This window comes from Python bivittatus, unplaced genomic scaffold (genome assembly GCF_059951505.1).
Source record: "Python bivittatus isolate LINGU-HERP-01145 unplaced genomic scaffold, Pbiv_v1 ctg000070_np1212, whole genome shotgun sequence".
Lineage (NCBI taxonomy): Eukaryota > Metazoa > Chordata > Lepidosauria > Squamata > Pythonidae > Python > Python bivittatus.
Genome location: NW_028277034.1, coordinates 32013554 through 32036832, shown reverse-complemented (window position 1 = coordinate 32036832; position 23279 = coordinate 32013554). Strand labels below are relative to the sequence as shown.

General features: G+C 35.0%; 1 protein-coding gene across 4 annotated transcripts in view; it reads left to right on the top strand.

The window, feature by feature from the left end:
* The window catches only part of BLTP1 (bridge-like lipid transfer protein family member 1), a 140800-nt gene that overhangs the window by 79162 nt on the left and 38359 nt on the right, over positions 1-23279 (top strand). For all 4 annotated transcript variants that reach the window (XM_088132888.1, XM_088132886.1, XM_088132885.1 and 1 more), the window contains exons 43-61: positions 2227-2375; positions 2720-2939; positions 3950-4108; positions 4961-5136; positions 6181-6356; positions 7003-7709; positions 9647-9892; positions 10551-10644; positions 12224-12274; positions 14357-14563; positions 14698-14936; positions 16001-16245; positions 16784-16889; positions 17939-18036; positions 18254-18439; positions 19204-19372; positions 20741-20952; positions 22160-22358; positions 22704-22763. In XM_088132888.1, the coding sequence (XP_087989014.1) occupies positions 2227-2375; positions 2720-2939; positions 3950-4108; positions 4961-5136; positions 6181-6356; positions 7003-7709; positions 9647-9892; positions 10551-10644; positions 12224-12274; positions 14357-14563; positions 14698-14936; positions 16001-16245; positions 16784-16889; positions 17939-18036; positions 18254-18439; positions 19204-19372; positions 20741-20952; positions 22160-22358; positions 22704-22763 (3699 nt within the window). The remainder of the gene's footprint in view (positions 1-2226; positions 2376-2719; positions 2940-3949; positions 4109-4960; positions 5137-6180; positions 6357-7002; positions 7710-9646; positions 9893-10550; positions 10645-12223; positions 12275-14356; positions 14564-14697; positions 14937-16000; positions 16246-16783; positions 16890-17938; positions 18037-18253; positions 18440-19203; positions 19373-20740; positions 20953-22159; positions 22359-22703; positions 22764-23279) is intronic.

Here is a 23279-nt window from a genome sequence, read left to right as displayed (position 1 = left end):
TCTGTTTAAAACAACTTGATTTGACCTCGCTCAGACAATTGGTGACCACCTTTCAAGGTAGACCAGGTCAGGAAGCAGACTCCACAGAAAGTCTAGAACTATATTTTATTGAGATAGGCTATATAAATAGAATCTTGCAAGTCTGTCCATATCTTCCTTTATCTCCCTCTTATAGCCCAGAGACTTGGGGGGCAATTAGCATGAGTCTTTTTGTAATATTCTCCTGCCTCTCTGGACTTAACATGTTTCTTCTGCCCCTGCTGTTTCCTTAACAGCCTCTGGATTCCTCCAGGATCATTTATCTGGCTTGTATAAGTAGCAATAATTGTATCTGGCAATATGTTACTTGACCTGTTTTACAAACAGTTAACTGAATTTATAACTTCCACAATAAATAGCTGAACATAAATATGTTCCAGTCAGCTGTAGGTGTATACTTACAGCTGGTTGGAACATATCAGGCAGTTAGTAAGTACTGGTCTCTCTGCTGTGTAGCAACATCCCTGCCAGAGCTCCTAGATTCTATTGCCAGGTTGGTGGTAGAATCGCCAAGGGTTATAGTCCCTGGGAATTTTCATTTCCCGTTGGATGGCATTGAGTTGAGACAACTCAGGTCTATCATGGTGACCATGGATCTGACCTAAGTAATTTAGAGCCTGACGCATATTGGAGGTCACATATTAGATTTGGTTTTTATCTCAGGGCTGTATATGGAGGACATTACCATAAGTTGGTTGCCACAAAACAGATTACTTTTGTAGGGAGGTAGGCCCTATTAGATTGGTCTGCCACAGATAACTAATGGATCCTGCAGGGTTCCAGAGGGAGCTTCAGAGTTTGGCTGAGGCCCTAGTTGTGACATGGAATGGGCAGGTGATGAGGGCCTTAGACTGGATTGCTCCTATGCATTCTCTATACATTCTCTCACTGTGTTGATCCTGGGGTGTTCCTTGGTTTTTTGAGGAATTCCAGGAGATGAAACACTAGAAGAGACATCTAGAATGCTGTTGGAGAAAGACAAAGAGTGAATCCAACTGAATACAAGTAAGAACCCATATTAGAGATTACACTGTGGTGGTAAGAGCTGCAAAATGTAGTTCTTTGCCCGCTTGAATTGTGTCCACAGACTGGCAGACTGTTTAAAGTGACTGGTTCTCTACTGGGTAGGGATAAGTCGCAAGATCATCTATGGGGCTGCTGTGAGGAATATTCTAGGCATCTAGCAAATAAAAGTTGCTTGGAATCACTCATGATTGGACTCTGACTGGGCAGGTACCATTGAAATGATGGTAGCAGGTTCTTTTGTGATTAACTGGAAGAGTTTGAACTTGTTGCTCCTGGTGGACAGATTCAGTCGGTGTTGACAGGAGGAGAGAGATTTACCCCAAGTCCCTTGGTGTGTGGGGTAGCTTGGGCTCTACACTCTCACTTCTTCTGTTTATCATTTGCATGAAGCTGCTTGGTGAGGCCACTTGCTGCTTTGGAGTCAGATATCATCAAATGTGGATGATACCTGATTACACATTTCCAAGACCAGACCAGGCAATGCTGTGAAATGTTTGGAAACTGTGGGGACCTGGATGGGAGGAACAGGTTTAAGCTCAACCCTAACAAGACTGAGTGGCTGTGGTTTCAAGTCAGCGTTGACTCCGGTGACTGCCTGCACAAGTCCATGAAGTTTTCTTGGCAAGTCTACTGCGTGGTGTTGAGAGCATGAGTTATCATTGCAAAATCCTCTTGTTCTAAGTCAGGCCACAACTAGTGCACTAACTGGAACTGGGTAGCTGAATTCCCAGCCGTAGCCTCCAGCTACCTATGAAACAGTAGCTGTGAGAACCCCCAAACCTGGACTGGTCCATAAAGAGACACCACAACTGTCAAAGCATCTTGATGAAAAATCCTTGGAAGCTTTCTAAGAACTTACATATACAATATAACATATGCACGCTAATAAAAGTCCTTCAGTATGATTAATATAAATTGGCAGGATAAATTTTATACAAGAGCAGTTGTAAAAAGAGTTCACACTTTTAAAGATATTTATTATAATTGTACCTAAGAAACATTGTGTGAACTGATTCAAGTTTCACATATTTTTCTGAAATTTTATGTACCCAATATTATTAATGAGAGCTTACAGGCAGCCTAGCAATAACTATTTAAGTAACCAATTGCCTTGGCTAGATTTATCCTCTTATTAATTTGTCCAGTTGTTGAATGTTTTAGCTACTGTCAGCGAACATACGATGCTCCTGGAAGGAAGTGGTACACGCCCCCCACCTGCTGCTGTTTCTTCTGGGCCTGTAACTGGTGCTGAGATTATGAGGAAATTATCAAAGACTCATACTCATAGTGATTCTGGCCTTAAAATAAAGGTAAATCTGTTTTATTCAAAATCGGTATGAAATTTTATATACATCTCTACACACACTTTTTTTTTTTAAAGAAGAACATACAGGTGTATAATTGGAAGCAAAATCTTGTATCTAGTTCTTAGTACTCCTTATAATTAAAAAATATGAAAAAGTAATTAAGCATCTACCACTTGATCTCAAACTAGAGTTTCATTCAGATTAAGTTCTTGTGATCTCCAGCTATTTCTTATACTGTGAAGGAATCAAGACAGGAAAACTTACTGAATTTAGTGAGAATTAGTCATGAATATGTGTAAGAGTTGGTTTCTTGTCATCTTAACATGATACATATGTTCCCTTTTCAGGGTATCCATCCATATCATTCTCTGAGCTACACCAGTGGAGATACGGCTACAGACTCACCAGTGCATATTGGTCGTTCTGGGCTACTTGTCAAAGAAAGTCCAAGAAAAGAGAGTTTACTTAGCTATTTGACTGGAAGTTTTCCTAGTCTACACAATCTTTTAGAGGGGACTCCTCAAAGAAATACCACAGCCCCCAAGAATAGCTCTTTAACAAGAACAGGTAGAAATCATTCCATTATAATTATATTTTATTGATGAAAGCAATGGATGATGGCTTAATTTCACTCTATTCAATGTTTTCAGTATTATTTCCTTGCAGCTCTCAAGATACTATGGCAGTTTTCTTTTTGCCAAGGTATAGGTTCTCTAAAGAACAATTCATCCATAGACTGTATAGCTACTTATCTATAACTAATTATGATTAAAGTGGCAATAAATCAGCTGACACTAATGGAGTAGAAGGTGAATTTGTAGATAATTCTGTAAAAGATGGAATTATGTTTTATTCTATATATAGTATATAGAATTCTAATAAAACTATTCTATAGATTTGAGTTCTATAGAACTCTTATTGGAGAATTCTATTTTCCCTGTAATTAAAAAAAAATTAGCTGCATGAAAAAATTTTTTCCTTGTGCCTCCTTGTATCTGCCTGGTATCTATCTAGAGTTTTTCTTCATTTCTACTTTGGGTTTTTTAAAATAAATACTGTATATTATTATTAAAATTTATTAGCTGCCCAACTCCAATGGACTCCAACAGAAATCTAGTTTCTATAGAGATACGTAAAATCTAATTTAAGTCCTCTAATTGTGGTCCTCTAATTGTAATAGAGGAAAAAAAGTTGTACTAGCTTTCTTTTTATTAACAAGAAGTTGGACAATATTTACTGTGTGGTTGACACTTAATGATCATCAGAGGCAGAAATGTATGTACTGTACAAATTTTTTGCATAATCAAAAGTCCAGCTAGTTTTAGCATATGAGGAGCATGTTTATTTATTAAAGAGAACAGTGACATTTAGGAGATAATCTCAGCAGTATAGAACTAATTAGTCAGTAGATGCTATGAAGATACCCTCCCCTTGTCTTTAATTTATGTTAAATTTTGTGTTGGCATTCCCTTTTTCCTTAAAATTAGTTTCTTGTCTCTCAAGGATTGAAAAATATATTATCAACATTTATTTTTAAGAACTTCCAGTAATGAGTAATTGTTTTTATTCCTATATAGCGAACACCATGCAATCTGAAATTCTGTCTGAACATCCATTATTATCAGAACCATCTTCTGTGAGTTTTTATAACTGGATGTCAAATGCAGTGGGCAATAGAGGAAATACAGCTCAAGAGTCTCCTGTCACCAAATCTGGCCACAACAGTCTTCCAACAGGTATTATTTTGAAATTCAGAGTTTCCTTTAATATAATAACTAAACACTTAACTAAAATAAAGTAAAAATTATCTTTAAAAATAATCTACTTTGTGTTAATTGAAATGAAAAAGTCAAAAGGAAATATTACCAAACTTAAGGTATTTAAAATAGGAATGTAAGATGAACTCTGATGAGGAACTTGTCAAAAATTCCTTAAGACTTTCTTCAGTGACTGTCCCCTATCAGAGTCAATTTTGCAAGGCACTGGTGAAAAGATACAATGGCCTATTTATTCCTTTGACCTTTGGAAAAAATATAATCCACATATTATTCTCAAAGACAGAAGTTTGAAAATGAATAATTACCCCAAACGAATATGATCCTGAATATAAGGCAGTAATTTTTCCCTAAAGGAATTTTAGAGTGAAAAAAAAATCCTCTTTCACCATTAGTATATTCTCAGGAAACCGCAGGGCTTTACTTTGGAAAAAATATCTTCCTTTCAGGTAAATACAGTACTTGTTTGAAATTAATGTCAAGAGTTTTGCTAGTAGTAGCAAGTAGTTTTACTATTTCCAGTAATGGAAAAGAGTAAGATAATTGTGCAGACTTTCTAGGCTGTAATGGATACAAACTTTTCAGCTATTTTTCACCTGCCAGGATTCAATTTGTAGGTCAGTAATGATACATACACACACACACACACACACACACACACACACACCAGCTGAAACTGATGTCATGCAGATTATATTTTCCCCAGTGCTGAGGAAGTTTTCTTTTTTCTGAATAATTTATCAGCTTTCTGAGTCCTGCATATATTAAAACTAAGTTTGCTACCAGAAAATTAATACAGGAACTGTTTTATAGGTGTGGCTCCAAATCTTCCAACTATACCTTCAGCATCTGACTTCAATACAGTAATGTCTAGTGATCAGAACACATTGGATGGAACTCATTCACAACACAGTACTAGTCAAGATGACATTGTTGGTATTGAGGAGGCGAACCAGGGACTCCCTGCTGTTCAACTTGCTGATGCACAGGTATATGTTTGTCTTTAAAATTGGAGCATATGTATGATAAGAGAGCCAGTCTAGTATAGTGGTTAAGGCACCAGTCTAGAAACCTGGAGACTGTGAGTTCTAGTCCCACCTTAGGCACAAAGCCAGCTGGGTGATGTTGGGCCAGTCACTCTCCCTCAGCCCTAGGAAGCAGGCAATGGCAAACCACTTCCAAAAAACCTTACCCATAAAACTGTAGGTACTTGGAAGTTATGCCCATTTCCTCCCTTGCCTTCTTTCTTGGCATTAAGTTTCCCACATCTTCTGTCTTGCAACATTAAATTTTGTTTATAATTAGATAGGCAGAAATAAGAGTAGATTTTAAAGTAATCATAATAGGTATCAGTGTATGTATAATGCTAACAACACAACACCTATGAGGGGATTCATTTCAAAGAGAAAAGGAGGTTGCATCCTGGTTCTGGCTTATGATTTGCATGAAGCCATTGTGGCTGTCAGTCTTCACACCAGCCACTACTATGAATCCTTTCTCTCCAGAAACTTGTCAATTCAGTAATTAGCTAACAGCAGAAGTTTCATAATTACAGCAGGCTAAATAGGTTGTTTCACTGTGGGGAAAAAGAGTTGGATATATGCAGATTATTTTCTACTGCAGGATGGAAGACTCAAGTCCTATATTTATATATCAGCCCCAGGGTTTAAATCCAAAGCTTTTTACTCTTGACTTTTCAAGTCAATAGAACTTTGGCTGTTCTTTTCCAGCTTGAGAATTGGAGACATGCATTTCCTGTCTCTGTAGTTTTGACAATCTTTGATTTTCATCTCTCTAGCTTCAGCCATGTATTGGCATGAGCAGAATTACAAATACACTGTTTTTCCTTCTTTTTGTTGGATTCCATATTAAATTGAAACATAGACATAGATATTAAATTAATTATTCCAACCTGTAATCTTTCAGTGCTTTAAAACATTGGAAGCACTTCAAAAGTGTTGTAATATTTACATGAATGAGAAGCAATTTTAATAGTTATGAATTAAGGAAACACTTGGCTTTATTTTTGATAGGTTGTTTTCAAACCTCTTCTGAGTCACACAGGAATTCAGTCTCAGGATGTAGTACCATTCTGCTATAGGATGTACTTTGGTGAGCATCTCTCATTCTCAGGGACTCTGGATTGCCTTAGGGCAGACATTGTTGATTCAGATACAGCAAAGGAGAGAAGAAGCAAAAGAGCACGAAGGTATGGCGCTCAAGCTCCAAAAATATATTTCACATTAAAGAATGTTAACATGTTACTTAATTACTCCAAAATATTTGGAAATGTTTATTGCTGATTTTTTTCCTCTTTGGGAAGTCAGAAATAATGCAGCCTTGAAGAAAATTATGAATTGGCATAGCAGGCAAATTAGATAGTCATGGAGTTGAGATATCAGTCTTTGAAATGTTACCTATAGAATGTAATTTCAGTTGCTTTTATGGTTCTGAATGTAAGAGTAATTCTTGTGACCAAATATGTGCAAGATTAGGTAGATTGGATTTAAATTTTGGCTTGAGGATAAGTGGTACAGTGATTATTGTTGATAATGATTTTTTATATATATATTGCATCTACACTTTGCCATTTTGCTGTCAGTACTCTTTTTTGTTGTATATTATATTTGTATGAGTGAGGAAACAATGATATATCTCTCAAAGTAAACTTATTCTAAGAAGCAATTTCTACTTTCATGTCAGTTCTTTCTTGACAATTAGACATTGCAAGACTATTCTAGAAAAAACATCAGAGTAAATGTCTAATATTATAAAAAGCTGATAGCCTTCAAGAACAAATTGATAATAACACTGAGATAAATGTTTATTTTTAAAGCTTTGTTTTTATTTCTTAGGCAAGGAGCAGTAAATCTTCCTCCACTTGAATTCAAACCAGCATTAATGTTGGAAACTTTTAGTATTAGTGCTGTTATAATGGAGAAGTCAGTGAATGCACCTCAAAACTCTACCAATGCTCTTGCTTTTCATGACTTTAACAAACGTCATTATAGCACGTTTCATTGCAATTTTACAATCTCTTGTCAATCTATAAGCCAGCATGTGGATATGGCACTAGTTCGGCTTATTCACCAATTCAGCACCATGATAGATGATATTAAAGCTACACAAACGGACATCAAACTTAGTAGATATACTGCTGGTTCAGCTTCTCCAACACCAACCTTTAAAACTCGGAAACACAGAGACTTCCGTTCTTCTGACTTCAGTCGCAGTTCTCGAGGCAGCCTTAATGGTGTCAACAGAGTGAACAATGCAAAAAATAAACGATCAAACAGTGAGAATAATAAAAAAGAATGTCGAAATAAAAATTCACTGGGAAGGGCAGAAAGAAGAACTTCTAAAGTATCCAGGAAAGGTTCCAAAGATGTTGTTGACCATGTGACCATTCATATGGATGACTCTGATTCAATTACAGTGTCAGAACAAAGTGAACCTTCTGCAGAGTGCTGGCAAAATATGTATAAGCTATTGAACTTTTATTCACTTATCTCAGATCCTACAGGGATTTTAGAAAAATCTTCTGAAACATTTTATCCAGGAGGTAAGAAAATCTTTGGTGAATTGCCATACATTACATCTGTGGGAAAGGGCAAATGAATTGCAGTTCTAATGTTTGTTGTGCAAATTTGGCCCATTATGTCCTTGCATGCAATACTACAGCACAAATACAGAAGAGCAGAGCTTGCATCTTTATTTATTACATTTATATAGCTGCCCATCTTAAAACAACTATTATTGTGATGCATGATTCATAATTTCAGTACTTTCACTGTTAGGAACAGATGCCTGTGCTGATGTATTGGGTTTTTTTTAGCTAAATAGACAATTTAGCTGGCAATTAAAATGGCTAAATTGGCAATTAAAATGGTTCAGTTAGATGGTAAATATTTGGTTTTTTCCAATAATGCAGAGAATTTGTAACTTAAATAATGTAGATGTAATGGGCAAGAGGAGGAAAATAATCCTGATAATGATAGAGAAATATAAATGAAAAAAGACATCAAAACTGAAAAGCTACTATCCAGAAGAGGCCTTGCTTTGTAGATGAATGAGACATAAGTACTTTTCTGGCTCAGGATCAAAACCCTTTATTAAAAGCAACTCTGGATTTAATGGTTTTATTATTTTCCATACATTTCATGTATGGAATGATGATTGGATATAATGTGCATCATTGCCATATTTAGAAAGTTAGCATTTATAGCACTTAGAGAAATCATTAGACTCAAAATTTTATCTGTAAGAATGGCAGCTTTTGATAGTGCCTGCTTTTGGGCATCATAAGAATATACATACAAATCTGTATCAAAATCCAGTCCTTGGTGGAAGGGCTAATACAATAATTTTGTACCTGACTTTATGAAAACGGGAAGTCTTTTGTTTACCCAGGAATAAAAAGAATTAAGACAATGAGAAAGTTCTCAATCCCATTATTTATATGCATTATTTGGATGTTCAGAAATGTGAGGTCTATATGTAAACAGCTGTTGTTTTGGTGGCTTTGAGTCACTCTTGACTCCTGGTGACTACATGGTCAAGTCTATGCAGCTTTCTTGGCAACCTTTTCAGAAATACCTTGCCATTGCCTCTTCCTAAGGCTGAGATAGGGTGATTGGCTTGAAGTCACCCTGTTAGATTCTGTGCCTCGAGCAGGACTAGAACTTACATTTCCCTGGCTTCTAGTCCAATGTCTTTAACCACTGCACCGAAGTGGCTCTCTCTGTATGTAACTAGTTACAGACCCCATATTATAACTATTTTAATTTCTGATGGTGGGAACTTTAATTGTTAAACTGAATTTAATGGCAACACTTAAAGTAATGGTTATTCTAAATTTTAATTCAAATGTTGACATTTTAAACATTTTGAAGGATGTAATGCACCACCAGCTTTCATTAAATTCATTTATCCATGTGAAGCAAGTATCATCAATTTACAAAGCCAAAAGCCTAAAATGAAGATGCTTATTATCTAATGTGTTTACTGTGTTCAAGATATTTATTATGTTTTACTGCTATTAAGGCTAAACAAAGTAGCCTGCAAAATAAGAAGTAGTACAGATAATACAATTATGTGAAAATAGTAATTAGTAATATGTAAGAGTAGGAACCCAAACATTAAGAAAATGCTAAATAAGTGAATTTTCACACTTCATTGAAGACGTTTCATCAAAGAATTCCTAATGGAATTTTCTCCAGGGGTGTAGTTATTAATGATAAACCTTCTGCTTTATACTTTGCCAGTCTAATTGTGGAAGTGAAAAAAAAAATCTCTACTGTCTTCAAAACAAAGGCAGTCCTATATGGTGTAGGTAGCTCAGATTGGTTAGAGTTAAAGGCATATTGAATTCAGCAGAAAACTGTGTTAAGTACTGTCTTGTTAAATTCATGCTTGATAGAGTAAAAAATTTTTTTATGAAGTAATTGTATTTGAATAAATTCTATCAATATTTCTTGGTTTGGTTTGCATTTTCTGTAGGAATTCGGAGCCCTACAGAACCCGCATGTAGGGTTGCATTTGAGAATGAACAGGATAACAGCAGTTTGAGCAGACCACAGAGGAAACGTAGTTTGGTCACATCTGAACCTCAGCATGTGACCCTGATAGTCTTTGGAATAGGCATGGTAAATCGGACACATCTTGAAGCAGATATTGGTGGGTTAACAATGGAATCAGAACTGAAGAGAATCCATGGTAGCTTTACACTCAAAGAAAAAATGAAAGGTAAAAGTTGTATGTCTGTGTGTCTGTGTGTGTTTTAATTGAAATAAATTTGTTTTGGCTAATTATAAAAGTGAGGAGTGGGATAAAGAATATGATTTATAATACAACAATATGAGCCAGACTATTTTTGGAGAAAAATTGTTTCTCTTATTGAAATAATGAAAATATGATTTGTTCAATTTATTCTAATGCAAAGGTAGTTAGGATATTGCTTGGAATCTCAGATTAGACCTGGGTTCGTAGCCTTATTTAACCATGAAGCTCACTCGGTGACCTTGACTAATACCAAATCTCAGCTACCTTCCCTCATTAGCTTATTCATGGGAATAAAATGAGGATGGTATTATAGGTCACTTTACGTTACTGTATTTTGAGAAAATGGAGGATATAAATGTAACAATATTTTTTAAAACCATGAGAAACTGAAAAACTACATTAGTTGGCCCAAAATATATTAAAATATTTTAAGTTCAAAATTTGATATTAAAAATATTTCCATATGGTTTATTTTCTCCAAAAATGTTAGAAATGTCTTTACAAGTTTATTGTTATAAGTGTCTTAAATTTTGCCTGATGTATTTCTAATAAGAATTGTGCATGAATGCCAATAATAAATAATTTTTCACTTTATTTTAAATATCTTTTTTTCCTATTAAAGATGTACTGCATCAAAAGATGACCGAGACATGTGCTACTGCTCATATAGGTGGTGTTAATATTGTTCTCCTGGAAGGGATCACACCAAATATCCAGTGAGTGTGAAATAAAAGTGATATTTGAATTGTCATTTATAAAGGCAGAAGTTATGCCCAGTATAAAGTTTAGGTTCAGTCCAGTCCTAGTAATTTAACTGAAATGTGTTAAGGACTGCTGTGTGTAGATGGAGCAAACAATGGCAAAGATGTTGCAAAAATAATACCTTCCATTTTACTTTTAGGGTTAACTGTAAGAGTTAAAAATAATCATTATTATGAGTCAAATATTCATTAATATTAATGAGTTAATTAGCTACGGTCTAAGGTTTTCCTGAATAGCTGGTTCATACCAGGAAATGGGTAAAGACCAATGGACCATTTTGGTATGACAGGGTTTTAACTAAATCATTAAAATGTGTTAACCCTGCCACACGTATAATTTTAATATGATGTCTCTAATATATTGTCCTTTGGCCTTTTTTCTCTCTCTAGCAATTAGATGCATTTAACCTAAATATAACAATTCAGTTTCAACCTATTGCTATTTCTTGTACCCTATTTTGTGTTTCATGCTCCTGTAACTGTAACTGTAACTACAGTTATGGAATTCTGTGGCTTGGCAAAATTTCTTCAAAAACACAAAGTTATTTCCTTACTATAAATACACTCTCACTGTATTCTTTTTTGACAAATTCACTGAACTATGTGTAGGAATTCCTAAAAGAACTACTTGTTTATGCAGTGTTATTAATAGATGTAGCTATATTTTTAGAAAGTTTTAAAATACTTCGTTGCATGATAACTAATCATTTAACTTTGATGTGGTTGATCTGATGTTAAAACAGTTGTTCCCACTTATGTGCATTTAACTCCTCTATTTTGCTAATATATTTCATTTTCTCTGTCTTGCACTCTTGAAAGTATATGGTTATTATAATTTTACATTTAAACTCTTTAAATAGAATAGCAATAGCAGGACACTATAAGTATGCTGGATTAACCTTCACATAGTTTATCAGAAATACCTAGAAAATCATCAGTATGTTTTTCTAGCTGTAAAAAGTATTATTTAATGCTGAGAGAATATGGAAACAGCTAATTTTTGGATCAGTTTTTCCCAAACACATTGTCAGTATCAAAGATGTCGAGACTCTGTTAATTCTAATGAAAACCTTTTCTAAATACAGTAAACTTGCATTTAACAAACTTAACTAAAATTTGTCAATTACATACTATCTCAAAAGGTAGCCAGACTTTTTAATGTTTATATAAATGACTTATTAATAATGCTACAACAAAATTTGCATCTGTCCTGAGAGTTCAGTGGGTGATCCAGTAGGTGAAAGAAGTTCTTAACTGATTAAATTTCTCCAGACATTGATCTGAAAGAAATTCTGCACACATCCCCTTGGAGCAGCCAGAAACATTATCTATATATTATTTATACTGAAATGAATGGCTTGCTTATTATTCTTTGCAGTATCAAGATTCACAACTTACCACTGCTTAAACAATATTTTTTTCAGGTATTTGATCATATTTTGAATTAACAATATCTGACTAACTCTTCTGCATGACTGTTTATTCCTTAATTTGCTTTGTTTTGTTTTTGCTTTCATCCACTCTTCACGTGTAGACTGGAGGATTTTCCTACGTCACCAACAAGCACAGCCAAACAGGAATTTCTGTATGTCACATTATCTTTAAATGACTTTCAGATAGCCCTGTATGTAGTATAGCTAGGATGCATTTTATTGTTTTAAATGTAGAGTTAACTAGTTTCATTATGAAATATAGTTGCCATAAAATTTGAATCAGCGTATATTAGAAGTTTTGAACCAAATGTTTGTACTTTTTATTTATTTACAGAACAGGGTTTTAGAAGGGTTTTTTTGGTGTCAGTGGACAAGTCCCTGCAGTTTTCTTAGCAAGATTTCAGAAGTGGTTCGCCATTGCCTGCTTTCTAGGGCTGAGAGAGAGTGACTGGCCCAAGGTCACCCAGCTGGCTTTGTGCTTAAGGCAGGACTAGAACTCATGGTCTCCCTTTTCTAGCCTGGTACCTTAACCACTACACCAAATTGACTCTTTACAGAATAGTTAGGGTTTTAAAAATAATCTTCTAAATTTGTAACTTTTCTAAAGTCATTCATATTGGCTAATAATAAGAGAATATAGGCTTTATTCTATGAGGATGATAAAGGATAAAGTAGTTATGACTTTGTGTTGATTAACAAAAGCCCTCCTATTTCTGTATTAAGCTCTATCAAGACATTGCAACAAAAACTGTTACACATCACAGAAATATTTGGTATAAGTCCCAAAAGTGTGTATAGGATGTCTCATCTAAAGGAGCTTTTCTGTATTCAGTGAGAGCATTTAAAATATTCTCTTGCACAGAGCTGTGTTCCTGACAGCACAGGTTCTAAATAGATGTTTTCATTGCATAGACAGATATCTCTCCTATTGGGATGAGGTGGGGGGAAAGGGAGGTCTAATCCTAACTGTATGACAAGGTCAGGACTTTTCCGCCACACCTGAATAAGCTGCATATGTTACTGAGAAGCTTTGACTATTAAAATAGAGGATTTGATTGATTATGTGCCATCAGCTCATTGAGTCACAGCAACCATATGGATTGATTTCTTTCGTGATAATCTGTCCCTAACCTGGTCTTTCAGGTTCTTCCAATGGTGCACTGTAATTGAGTCCATCCACCTTGCTGCTGATCATCCTCTTTTTCTTTTTCCTTTCACCTTTCCCAGCACTAGAACCTTTTCCAGAGAACTAGGTCTTCACATAATGTGTCCAAAGTAGGATAATTTGAGCCTGGTCATTTGTGCCTTGAGTGAGCACTCTGGATTGATTTGTTTGATGATCCATTTGTTTTCTTGGCTGTCCACATCAATACTCTTCCCATCCTGGTTCTTCAAAGTCCAACTTTCGCATCCATAGAGTGTTACAGGGAATACCATTGCTTGCACTATTTTGATCTTTGTAGGTACAGGCACATCACAGTATCTGAATATCTTTTCCAAGGCCTTCATTGCTGCTGTACCAAGTGCTAGTCTGTGGCATATTTCTTGACTTGTTCCTTTACTGTTGATGGTTGATCCTAAAAGGCAGAAGGTATCTACCACTTCGATATCTTCATTATCAGTTTTAAGGCTGGTTGTTCTACCTCTTGTCATTAGATTAGTGTCCTTTATATTTAATTTCAATCCCATTTTTTCACACTGCTCCTTGACTTTTATTACTAGACCTTGCAGATCCTTTGCATTTGTGGCTATTAGAACAGTGTCATCAGCATAGCACAGGTTATTAATGTTTTTTTCTCCAGTTTTAAAACCACACTCATCTTTCATTCTAGCTTCCCTTAATATATATTCAGCATATAGGTTGAATAAGTAAAAGGAGATTATACAGCCTTGTCTCATTCCTTTGCCAACTTGGAGCCAGTTGGTTTCACCATGTACTATCCATACTGTAGCTTCCTGACCTGTATATAAGTTTCTTATGAGGAGAATGAGATGTTCTGGGATTCTGATTTTTCTGAGCATATTCCACAGCTTGATGTGATCAACGCAATCAAAGGCCTTTCTATAATCAATGAAGGATAATTTTACTAATTAGGCTCAGTTGAACATTGGCCCTTTAGGCTGATGATAATATTATTTGGTAATACAAGATGACTCACTAAAGCTGCTAAACATACTATGTCCTTGTTGTAAATATTTTTAAAGGAGCTAAGCATTCCTTTTTTTTTTTTTAGAACTGTGGTGAAATGTAGTATTGCCAAATCACAAGCTCTTTATAGCGCCCAAAGAGGGCTGAAAACGAACAATGCTGCCATCTTCAAAGTAGGTGCTATCAGCATCAACATTCCACAGCATCCAGCTACTCTTCACAGCATGATGGTTCGCAGCTCTCATCAGCTTTCAAAGCAAATATCGGATCTCATCAGACAGCCATCTGCAGTGTAAGTATTGCAATTGGTATAATCATCATGTGGAAGCCTAACTGACTATATAACCTTAACTACAGTTCTATGACAAAGCAGTGTTACAGTGTTTAGAGTATCTGATAATTTGTATGTGCCTTTTGTATAAATAGTCCACAGCCTCCAAAAGAAGATATTGCAACCCCACTGCCTGCAGAAAAAACACCTACAAGTGTAAATCAGACCCCTGTTGAAACAAATGAATTTCCACAATTACCAGAAGGTTTGGAAAAGAAGCCTATAGTTCTTAAATTCAGTGCCATGATTGATGGAATTGCTATTGGAGCAGCACTCTTGCCTTCACTGAAAGCTGAATACAAAATGGGAAGAATGCGAAGTCACGGAATGACAGGTAATGCATTTCCATCATTATATGAGATATCTTAAAGTAATAGCCATGTTCCCATTCAACTAAAATTCTAATAGATGTCACTGAGATTCAAGGAGTTCCGTCAGGGGCACTTAAAAGTTGGGTATTCCCATTATTTTTTTCTCTGTTTAACAATGGAATTCTGTCTCCCTGTTTCACGCCTGATTGTAAGCTGGTTCTGAGGCTCCTCAGTTCACTGTTCTAATACAGAATGGTAAGCAGCTTCAAGTGTTTAAAATTACTCAGCTAGTTCTGTTTCTCTTATTAGATTAACTGCAAATGCAGAAATTGGAATGGGAATGGAAAAAAATCAGTTAAAGCATTAAAAATTTGGACTGCACAGCATTTTTGATTTGAAGGGAGAAGATGCTTCAGAGGGTGAGAACATAACATCTGTCAGCAACTCCTTGAAGTAGTGTTGGTTTTTTCCAGGATCAAGAGCTACGCTCTGTAATCCCCAGACTAGACATGCTTGTTGCAAGAGCTGGCAGGCAGATGTCATGTTTATATCCCTGTGTGTTGTAATGCAACTTTTTCATTTGAATCCAAGGGTTGCACAGACTTATTAAAAATACTTGCCTACTCAGTATATATCATTTATTACTTCAGTGTGTTGTCTGTAAAAATATGCTCACAAATCCAATATTGGTTTTATTTAAAGCAGCCTCGCTTGCTTCCTAGATAGTCTGTTTGAAACTTGAAAAATTTGAAGTGACTATCACTACCAAAGATGTTAGTCACAGTAAACTTGGGGTTGTTACTCTACAGACTTTTGGAGCTCTTCTGAATGTTGGGCACATGTACCTCTCCCCCAAAATGTACAAAAATTACATAGCCTTCTCACTGATATGTTAATTTACAATATACCGGGAGTTTCTTTGTTTTTATGGGAGAATAATTAAAAAATATGAATCCATGTGCATTTGGAAGTAATTCTTTGTACTTAATTGGAAAGTCAACCAGGAGGTGGGTAATTAATTATTTCTATAATCACAGAACTAATAAGATATTATCATACTGAGCATATATATTTTTTCTTTTCGCAGGTGCACAAACAAGATTTACATTTGAGCTCCCAAATCACAAATTACGATTCACTTCCAAAGTCTCTGCCACTGATATGTCTACCATACCTCCTTCAGCTAGTCTTAACCTTCCTCCTGTGACAATGTCAGGCAAATACATTATGGAGGAACATGATACTTACTCAGATCAAATATGGAGTATAGATGAGCTGCCAGCTAAGCAGGGCTACTATCTCCAGGGAAACTATTTGCGTTGTGTTGCTGAGGTTTGTATTTAAGTCTGTCTTTACTATCTCCAAAACGTTTTTGGATTTGCTTTTTATGCATATTTGTAACTTCTCTACTTAACAAAATTATTAGTTTATGATTGTATCCTCAAAGTGGCTGATTTGTAGTTTTCTCCTGGTGTTTTGTAGCACCCAGTTGTTGTAGACAGATATTTGATACACCACAAATTGTCTTTTTTGAGCCCTTCTTAGTCTCAGCACACAGTACAACTTGGTTGATCATATCTAGGCTGAGAAGCTAAATATAGTCAGGTCTGATTAGTACTTCAGTGGGAGACTTTGAGGAAATACTACGCCTGTAAGTTAGATAGGGAAGTAAAAAAAAATATCCTGGTAGATGACAGTGTCAAATTGTTCTATTGTTGCCAATAAAATTAAATAGACATAGAAGTCAAGATCATTGTAAAGAAACTTTCCTTTTTCACCGTCCTACATAATTATCAATTTGAATTATTTAACAATGTAAAAACCACATATCATGAATTAACATTTTAAAAAATTATTTTCTTTCTCCTAGGTTGGGTCCTTTGAACATAACCTTACAACAGACCTTTTGAACCATTTGGTTTTTGTGCAGAAAGTATTTATGAAAGAAGTCAATGAAGTAATACAGAAAGTCTCAGGTAGCCTAATGGCTTTAAACTTTTATTAAGCAACCTGACAGACTAACAGGAATGCTTCTTAGGCCATATTAAGCATAGATAATCTATTGTTTTAGTACTTTTTAAAATTCCACAGATAAAAGCAAGTACTTGATATATATTATGTGGTGGAAATATTTTTAAAGATCATGCATTATTTGATGAGACCAGTGAGATTAAAATTGTTCTGGAATACAGTACAATCCCATACATGAAAGAATTAAGAGTTATGACTCACTGAATTCATTAATTTTTAAGTCCCAGGAAGGTGTTTATTGTACTGAAGCTGAACTGTGCATTTTTCTTTTTCCATTTAGAAATGCGTCCTGTTGAATTTAATGCTGCTTATTCCTAAATAAATGTACATAGGAGTGCAGCTATAATAGACCAATTCAGTTTATTTACATTGTGTGTCATTTTGTAAAACATTGTTTCAGCTACTCAAGAAATCTCAATAATCACTGCAAAGACTATACATATATAAATTATTACGTTTATTTTATGAGCCAAACAAACCAATTGTATTCAGAAGCCAGACCATATTCTAGGGTAAGTTGTCAGACACTAACATTGCATACTCTTGGCTTCAACTATCAAATAATTTTTCCTCATTTTTGGTGCTAGATAACCACTTTTGGGACTCTTTTTCATTACAACTTTATGTTCTTTTGAAGATTATGGAATTTCTTCATTTCAGAAAATAAATTAGGGACAGACTAATCTGACCTTTTATTCTATTTTTCTAAACAAAAGAAATCAGAGTTTATAGCTGGAGTGGAGTAGGATGTCAAATTTTATTCTTATGACCAGAAATCAAGATACTTAACGCACATATACACACACACACACACACACACACACGCAACCCTTACAGCTTATTGAAGCCTTTTAAAAAATATTGGATATAGTCATGTGTACTTTGCATCGTGTGTGGTTTGGCTCTTAAATTGTGTCTGATAGATGATATCAAATACTGATTTTAATAACAAGATACAAAAATCATTTCTGCAACTGTGTAATTATATTTGTAGGAGGGGAACAACCTATTCCTCTTTGGAATGAACATGATGGAACAAATGATGGAGAAAAACCAAAAATTCTCCTTTATTCTTTGAGTCTTCAATTTAAGGTATTTTTATTTTATTTGAATCTGGAGGTTTGTTTAGGCTTCTTTGAACTGGACCAAAGGTAATTTTTAAAAACAAATTAACTATAACACGAATTATGCATGTATGTGCCTGCAGGGGTGTTATTTTATAAATTACATTCAGGATCTGAAGTGGTCCCAACATGTCTGTAACTCAATAACTGAGCTCATTTTAAATGCTTTTACCTTTCTTTATTAGGGAATCCAGGTAACAGCCACAACACCATCAATGCGGGCTGTACGCTTTGAAACAGGACTGATAGAACTGGAGCTTTCTAATAGAATACAAGCCAAAGCCATGCCTGGTGGCACCAGTTATCTGAAACTTTTTGGTAAATGCCAGGTGGATTTAAATTTGGCTTTAGGACAGATTGTTAAACATCAGGTTAGTGTTTGTTATTCATTTCTGCAATTACTGTTTCACAACCAGTTATGTTATGCTGTTCCCCCCAAAGGATTAAAAAACAAAACATTAAAGGCTCAGTCTGAAGAATCCATTTGAGAGGTTAGTTTGTTTCCTTAAACCTTCAAACTGATTTCCACATAATATTGAATGATTCCCCAGTTCTTTAAAGCAAGAAATATGAGGTCTCTCAGTGGAGCTATATGTGCTATGTTTGTGAGGGGAACTCAAGATCCAAATAAGTGTGCAACAGACTGCCCTACCCTCTCTCTTTACTGTTACATGTTTCTCTGTAAGATCTGACAAAGCAGAAGCACTTTTTGTCCTCTCTCTTAAGTAATGTCATCTGATGTTCCCAAGCATTCCTACCCTTTGGAATAACATTCCCTTGCAGGTTTGGGCCACTCTGACCCTGTAGATCTGAAGTTGATCTTAAAAGCATAGCCCTTTCCCCAGGTTCTGGGATAGGCTGGTATGATGCCCATTAGTGTATATTTTGGCTCGGCTATGGCATATTGCTCTCCTGTTATGTTCAATTTCATGTTATTTTTCTGTTTTGGGGGTATAGTATGGTTTCTAACTGTACACTGCCTGGTGTGGGGTGACCTTTACAAATTAAATTATTCTTAATTTAGATTTATACATTCAATTATAATTAATATAAATTATAAATATAAATAAATAGTAGCAGGTTTAGTTTTTGCTGTTCTATATTCTAACATTAAGTATGTTTCAAATATGTAAAGGTTTATGAAGAAGCTGGCTCAGACTTCCATCAAGTTGCTTACTTTAAAACTAGAATTGGATTAAGAAATGCCCTTAGAGAAGAAATCAGTGGTTCATCAGATCGAGAAGCCGTGCTTATTACTCTGAACAGACCAATAGTTTTTGCTCAGCCTGTGGCCTTTGACAGAGGTACTAATGGGATTGGATCTCTCTCCTTTTTTTTTTTTTTTTTACAGAAATAAAAGTAGAGGTAGACCACATTATCCATGGTTTTGAGTATCCCCAGTTCATAAATATAGACCAGAATTTGTCTATGGTAAATGGTTTTGCATATTCTCAGCTTTTACCATGTGGTTCTCATCTGTCTGTCATTTTGCCCAGACATGGAAGCACACATCTGGTTCCTCCACCACCACCATCCCAACCCATTTCCTAGCAATCTATAGGATTCTGATAAGAGCCATTTCTTATGGTTGAAATAAGGTGATTGGCAGATAGCAAGACTAGGAGCAGATGCAGTTTAACCTGCCTTCAGAGAATCATCAAGGTTTCACCCACTCTTTCTATCCCTCTGCATCATAAGAGCACTAGAAAACAGAAAAAGACTTTGCCACCAGAATACAGTTTATAAAGAGGCTTCATTGAAAGTTAAGTACTTTCTGGAAGTCTTGTGCTGTATTTTCTAATAAATATAAATAATCATATCCTTGAGGTTTGTTTCATCGATTGTTTGCTGCAGGGACCATGAAGAGGAAAGTCTGATCACCTTATATCATTATCCCCTTCCTTGTATTTTGGATGATTTTTCAATCATTTTCCAAGACTCCAGAACTGAACCCCCCAATATCCATAGGCATAAAATCTTGTTAACCACAGTGTTTGTTGTTCTCTCTGATTGCATGCTAGAATGTACCTCTCATTAGATGTATCTGTATACATTGAAGTTACTATATTTATGGAGAGGATTCTATTAATTTACATTAAAAGGCCAGTTGTAAGAATTTTGCTACTTTGATTTGCTGTCATGTTTATTTACTTTGATGTAGAACAGGATTTAGAAAGATTGAAATTCTAGAGTTATGCAGTGCTTTGGATTCAACTCCAAAAAGGTGCTTTAGAACTCACAGGATCTGTTTCCATTATTGCATGACTGCAGTAAAAGCCTCTGTGTGGCACCTGTGGATTTTTGGAAAAAAAGAGAACTGCTTAATGGGTCGTAGACAGATGGCACATTCGTGCCACTACCTTTTCCAGAGCAGGGGTTTTCATATTTTTTCAGGGTGCAGAATTTGTTTGTTTGTTTTTTAAAAATCCCAGAATCCCTGATCAAGAAGTGATGTCTAGCGATAGAAAATTGGCTTTTTTTTGTCTTTAGTCTTTCATGGAACCAATCAAGTACACCTTTTGAGAGTACCTGTTCTGAGCTTCATCCGAACAACTGCACAACCCTAGTACATTCCTATTGTTTTAATACTTGAGAATAAGTACAAAAACATATTCTTTGGTGTTTCCTTCTAAAATAGTGAAAAATATATTTATTTTTATTTGTTTGTAAAGCTGTGCTATTCTGGCTGAATTACAAAGCTGCTTATGATAACTGGAATGAACAGAGAATGGCCTTGAATAAAGATGTTCATATGGCTACAAAGGAAATTGTTGATATGTTACCTGGAATACAGCAGACATCTGCTCAAGCTTTTGGAACGCTCTTCCTCCAACTAACAGTTAACGATTTGGGAATTTGCCTGCCAATTACAAACACACCACAGGTAATAAAGATAACAAGAATAAGAGCACTTACTAGAGTTGTTACTTCTTTTCAGGTTAAGAATTCCTGAAATTCTTGATATTTTACTGTTGCAGCAATATTGGAAATGATTGTCTGATTTTAAAAAATAAAAGCAAATAAATTGCCTTGTAGCTAACAACTTGAAATAGTAAAATGAATTTCCTGTTGGAGATCCTTTTAACTTCTTTGCTAGTTACCAGAATGAAACTGTTATTTGAAAGCCAATGGAACTATTATTTAAAATAAATGCTTTATTTAAAGTTTAAAAAAAAATAAAAATCATATTTAGATTTTATAATAAAATGTTTATAGTTTTGAAGATATTACTTATTAATCTATTGAACTTTGCAAATTACTTGAAGCTTTTCTACGTAACATGCATTACTTACACACACGTGTGTGTGTATATGTGACTATCTTAATAGATTATAAAATCAAGCCAGTTTAATCAGTAGTTTATAACATTAAAACTAAAAATATTTGATTCTGTCATTTAATTAAAGAAAAATGCTTGAATCCCAGAAACTTAATATACCTATTTATATTTACGTTACAGTTTCATTTTTTCAAACTGTTTTTCTTCTTAAGTTGCACTGTTAATGACAACTTTAATATAAATATGCTTCATGAGTTCTTTTCCCTCATGTTTAATGGAATGTAACTAAATCTTAATAGTTAGATACTTACATACAGTACATCTCTGAGTTCATTTTGGAACTAAAACTGTATATTTGTGATATTATTCAACTACTATTTAAATCCTAGTTATTTTTAAAATGGTTCTTGGAGCACCTTTGACCAATGTTTGTTTTATAACAATAGACTACACTACATACTGTGTAGTGAATGGATAGCATGAAGAAATGATCCTATGTCAGTCAAAATACCATAAAGGTAAAGCAGATTAAAGATAAATTAGGCTTATTTCCAAATCCATGCTCATCCGTAAAGAAGTAGTACTTTTGTTCTAAGGACAAGTCTTAATAAACCATTTCAAAAATGAACAGTTTTGTTAATTGAAAACCATTTATTTTAGAGTAACTCTGAATGTGTATGTGTATGGCTATGTATAATGAAAAAGAGATAATGGGGGTGGGGAGGAGTGCTCTTAACTGTGAAAACAATATTGAATCTTGATGTTGAAATAAACACGTTTTACTGCTGTAATTATTTTTGTCTTATTGTAGACTAACCATACAGCTGATCTGGACACTGGCTCTGCATTAGTCTTGACTATTGAAAGCACTTTAATTACCGCCTGCTCTTCAGAATCCCTGGTCAGCAAAGGTCATTTTAAAAACTTCTGTATCCGCTTTGCTGATGGCTTTGAAACAACCTGGGATGATTGGAAGCCAGAAATACGAGGAGATCTAGTGATGAATGCTTGTAAGCATTTTTCTTATTAACTTGACTACTTTTTAGAACTTAAAAAGATTATATGTTGGGCTTCAGTTTCAAGTTTAGAGAGGTATTAGATTTCCCATGACCTTCTTAATATGTTGCATCAGAGGAAAATAGCTGACTTTATAAACAACTACAAAACTAGGAATTAATAGTAAGAGTTAGAATTTGTCCAAATACTATATTTGTCCAAATTAATGCCTTACGTATTTTTATAAAGTTTGAGAAGCAAGTAAATTTAATTCAAACTTTATTTAAATGCTTGTACACATATCATCTAAAATAAATCTTTGATATACTGGTATGTCCACTATATTCTTCATTCTTTAGGCGTAGTACCAGATGGCACCTATGAAGTGTGTTCAAGGACAACCGGGCAGGCAGCTGCAGGTAAGATTTATTCTAAATAAGATATTGGCAGAGTGTTACAAATGTTGTCTTAACAATATTCTTTTTCAAAGCAACTTTAATAACTATGAACAAGTTTTTTTCCCCCAGTATTCATTCACCATCCTATTTTGTTCTTTAAATTAAGAGAGTTACATGCAGCAACAACAAACTGATTACTATTGCCAGATTTCACACCAGGGCTTCGTAGTAAATCTTAGCTCTCCAGACATTTAATCCTTTTGACTTGGCAGAAGACTCTCAGATCTGAAGTTTTATTGTAGACAAGAATGAAGCTTGAAAGACTTGTTTGCCCAGTGCAGTGCAAAGAAATCAGAGCCTTTATATATGCCTATGCTCCAGAATTTAAACTGTAGGCTTTTGCTCATGCCTTTCCAAGTTATTCAACTGGCCTCTTGATGGCCTGGAGACAAGAAGTACATAATACTTCCCTGTAGTCTGGAATCCCCAGTTTCTACCTTGTCAGTCTTAGCTCTTATCTTTTTTTATTCTTAATAG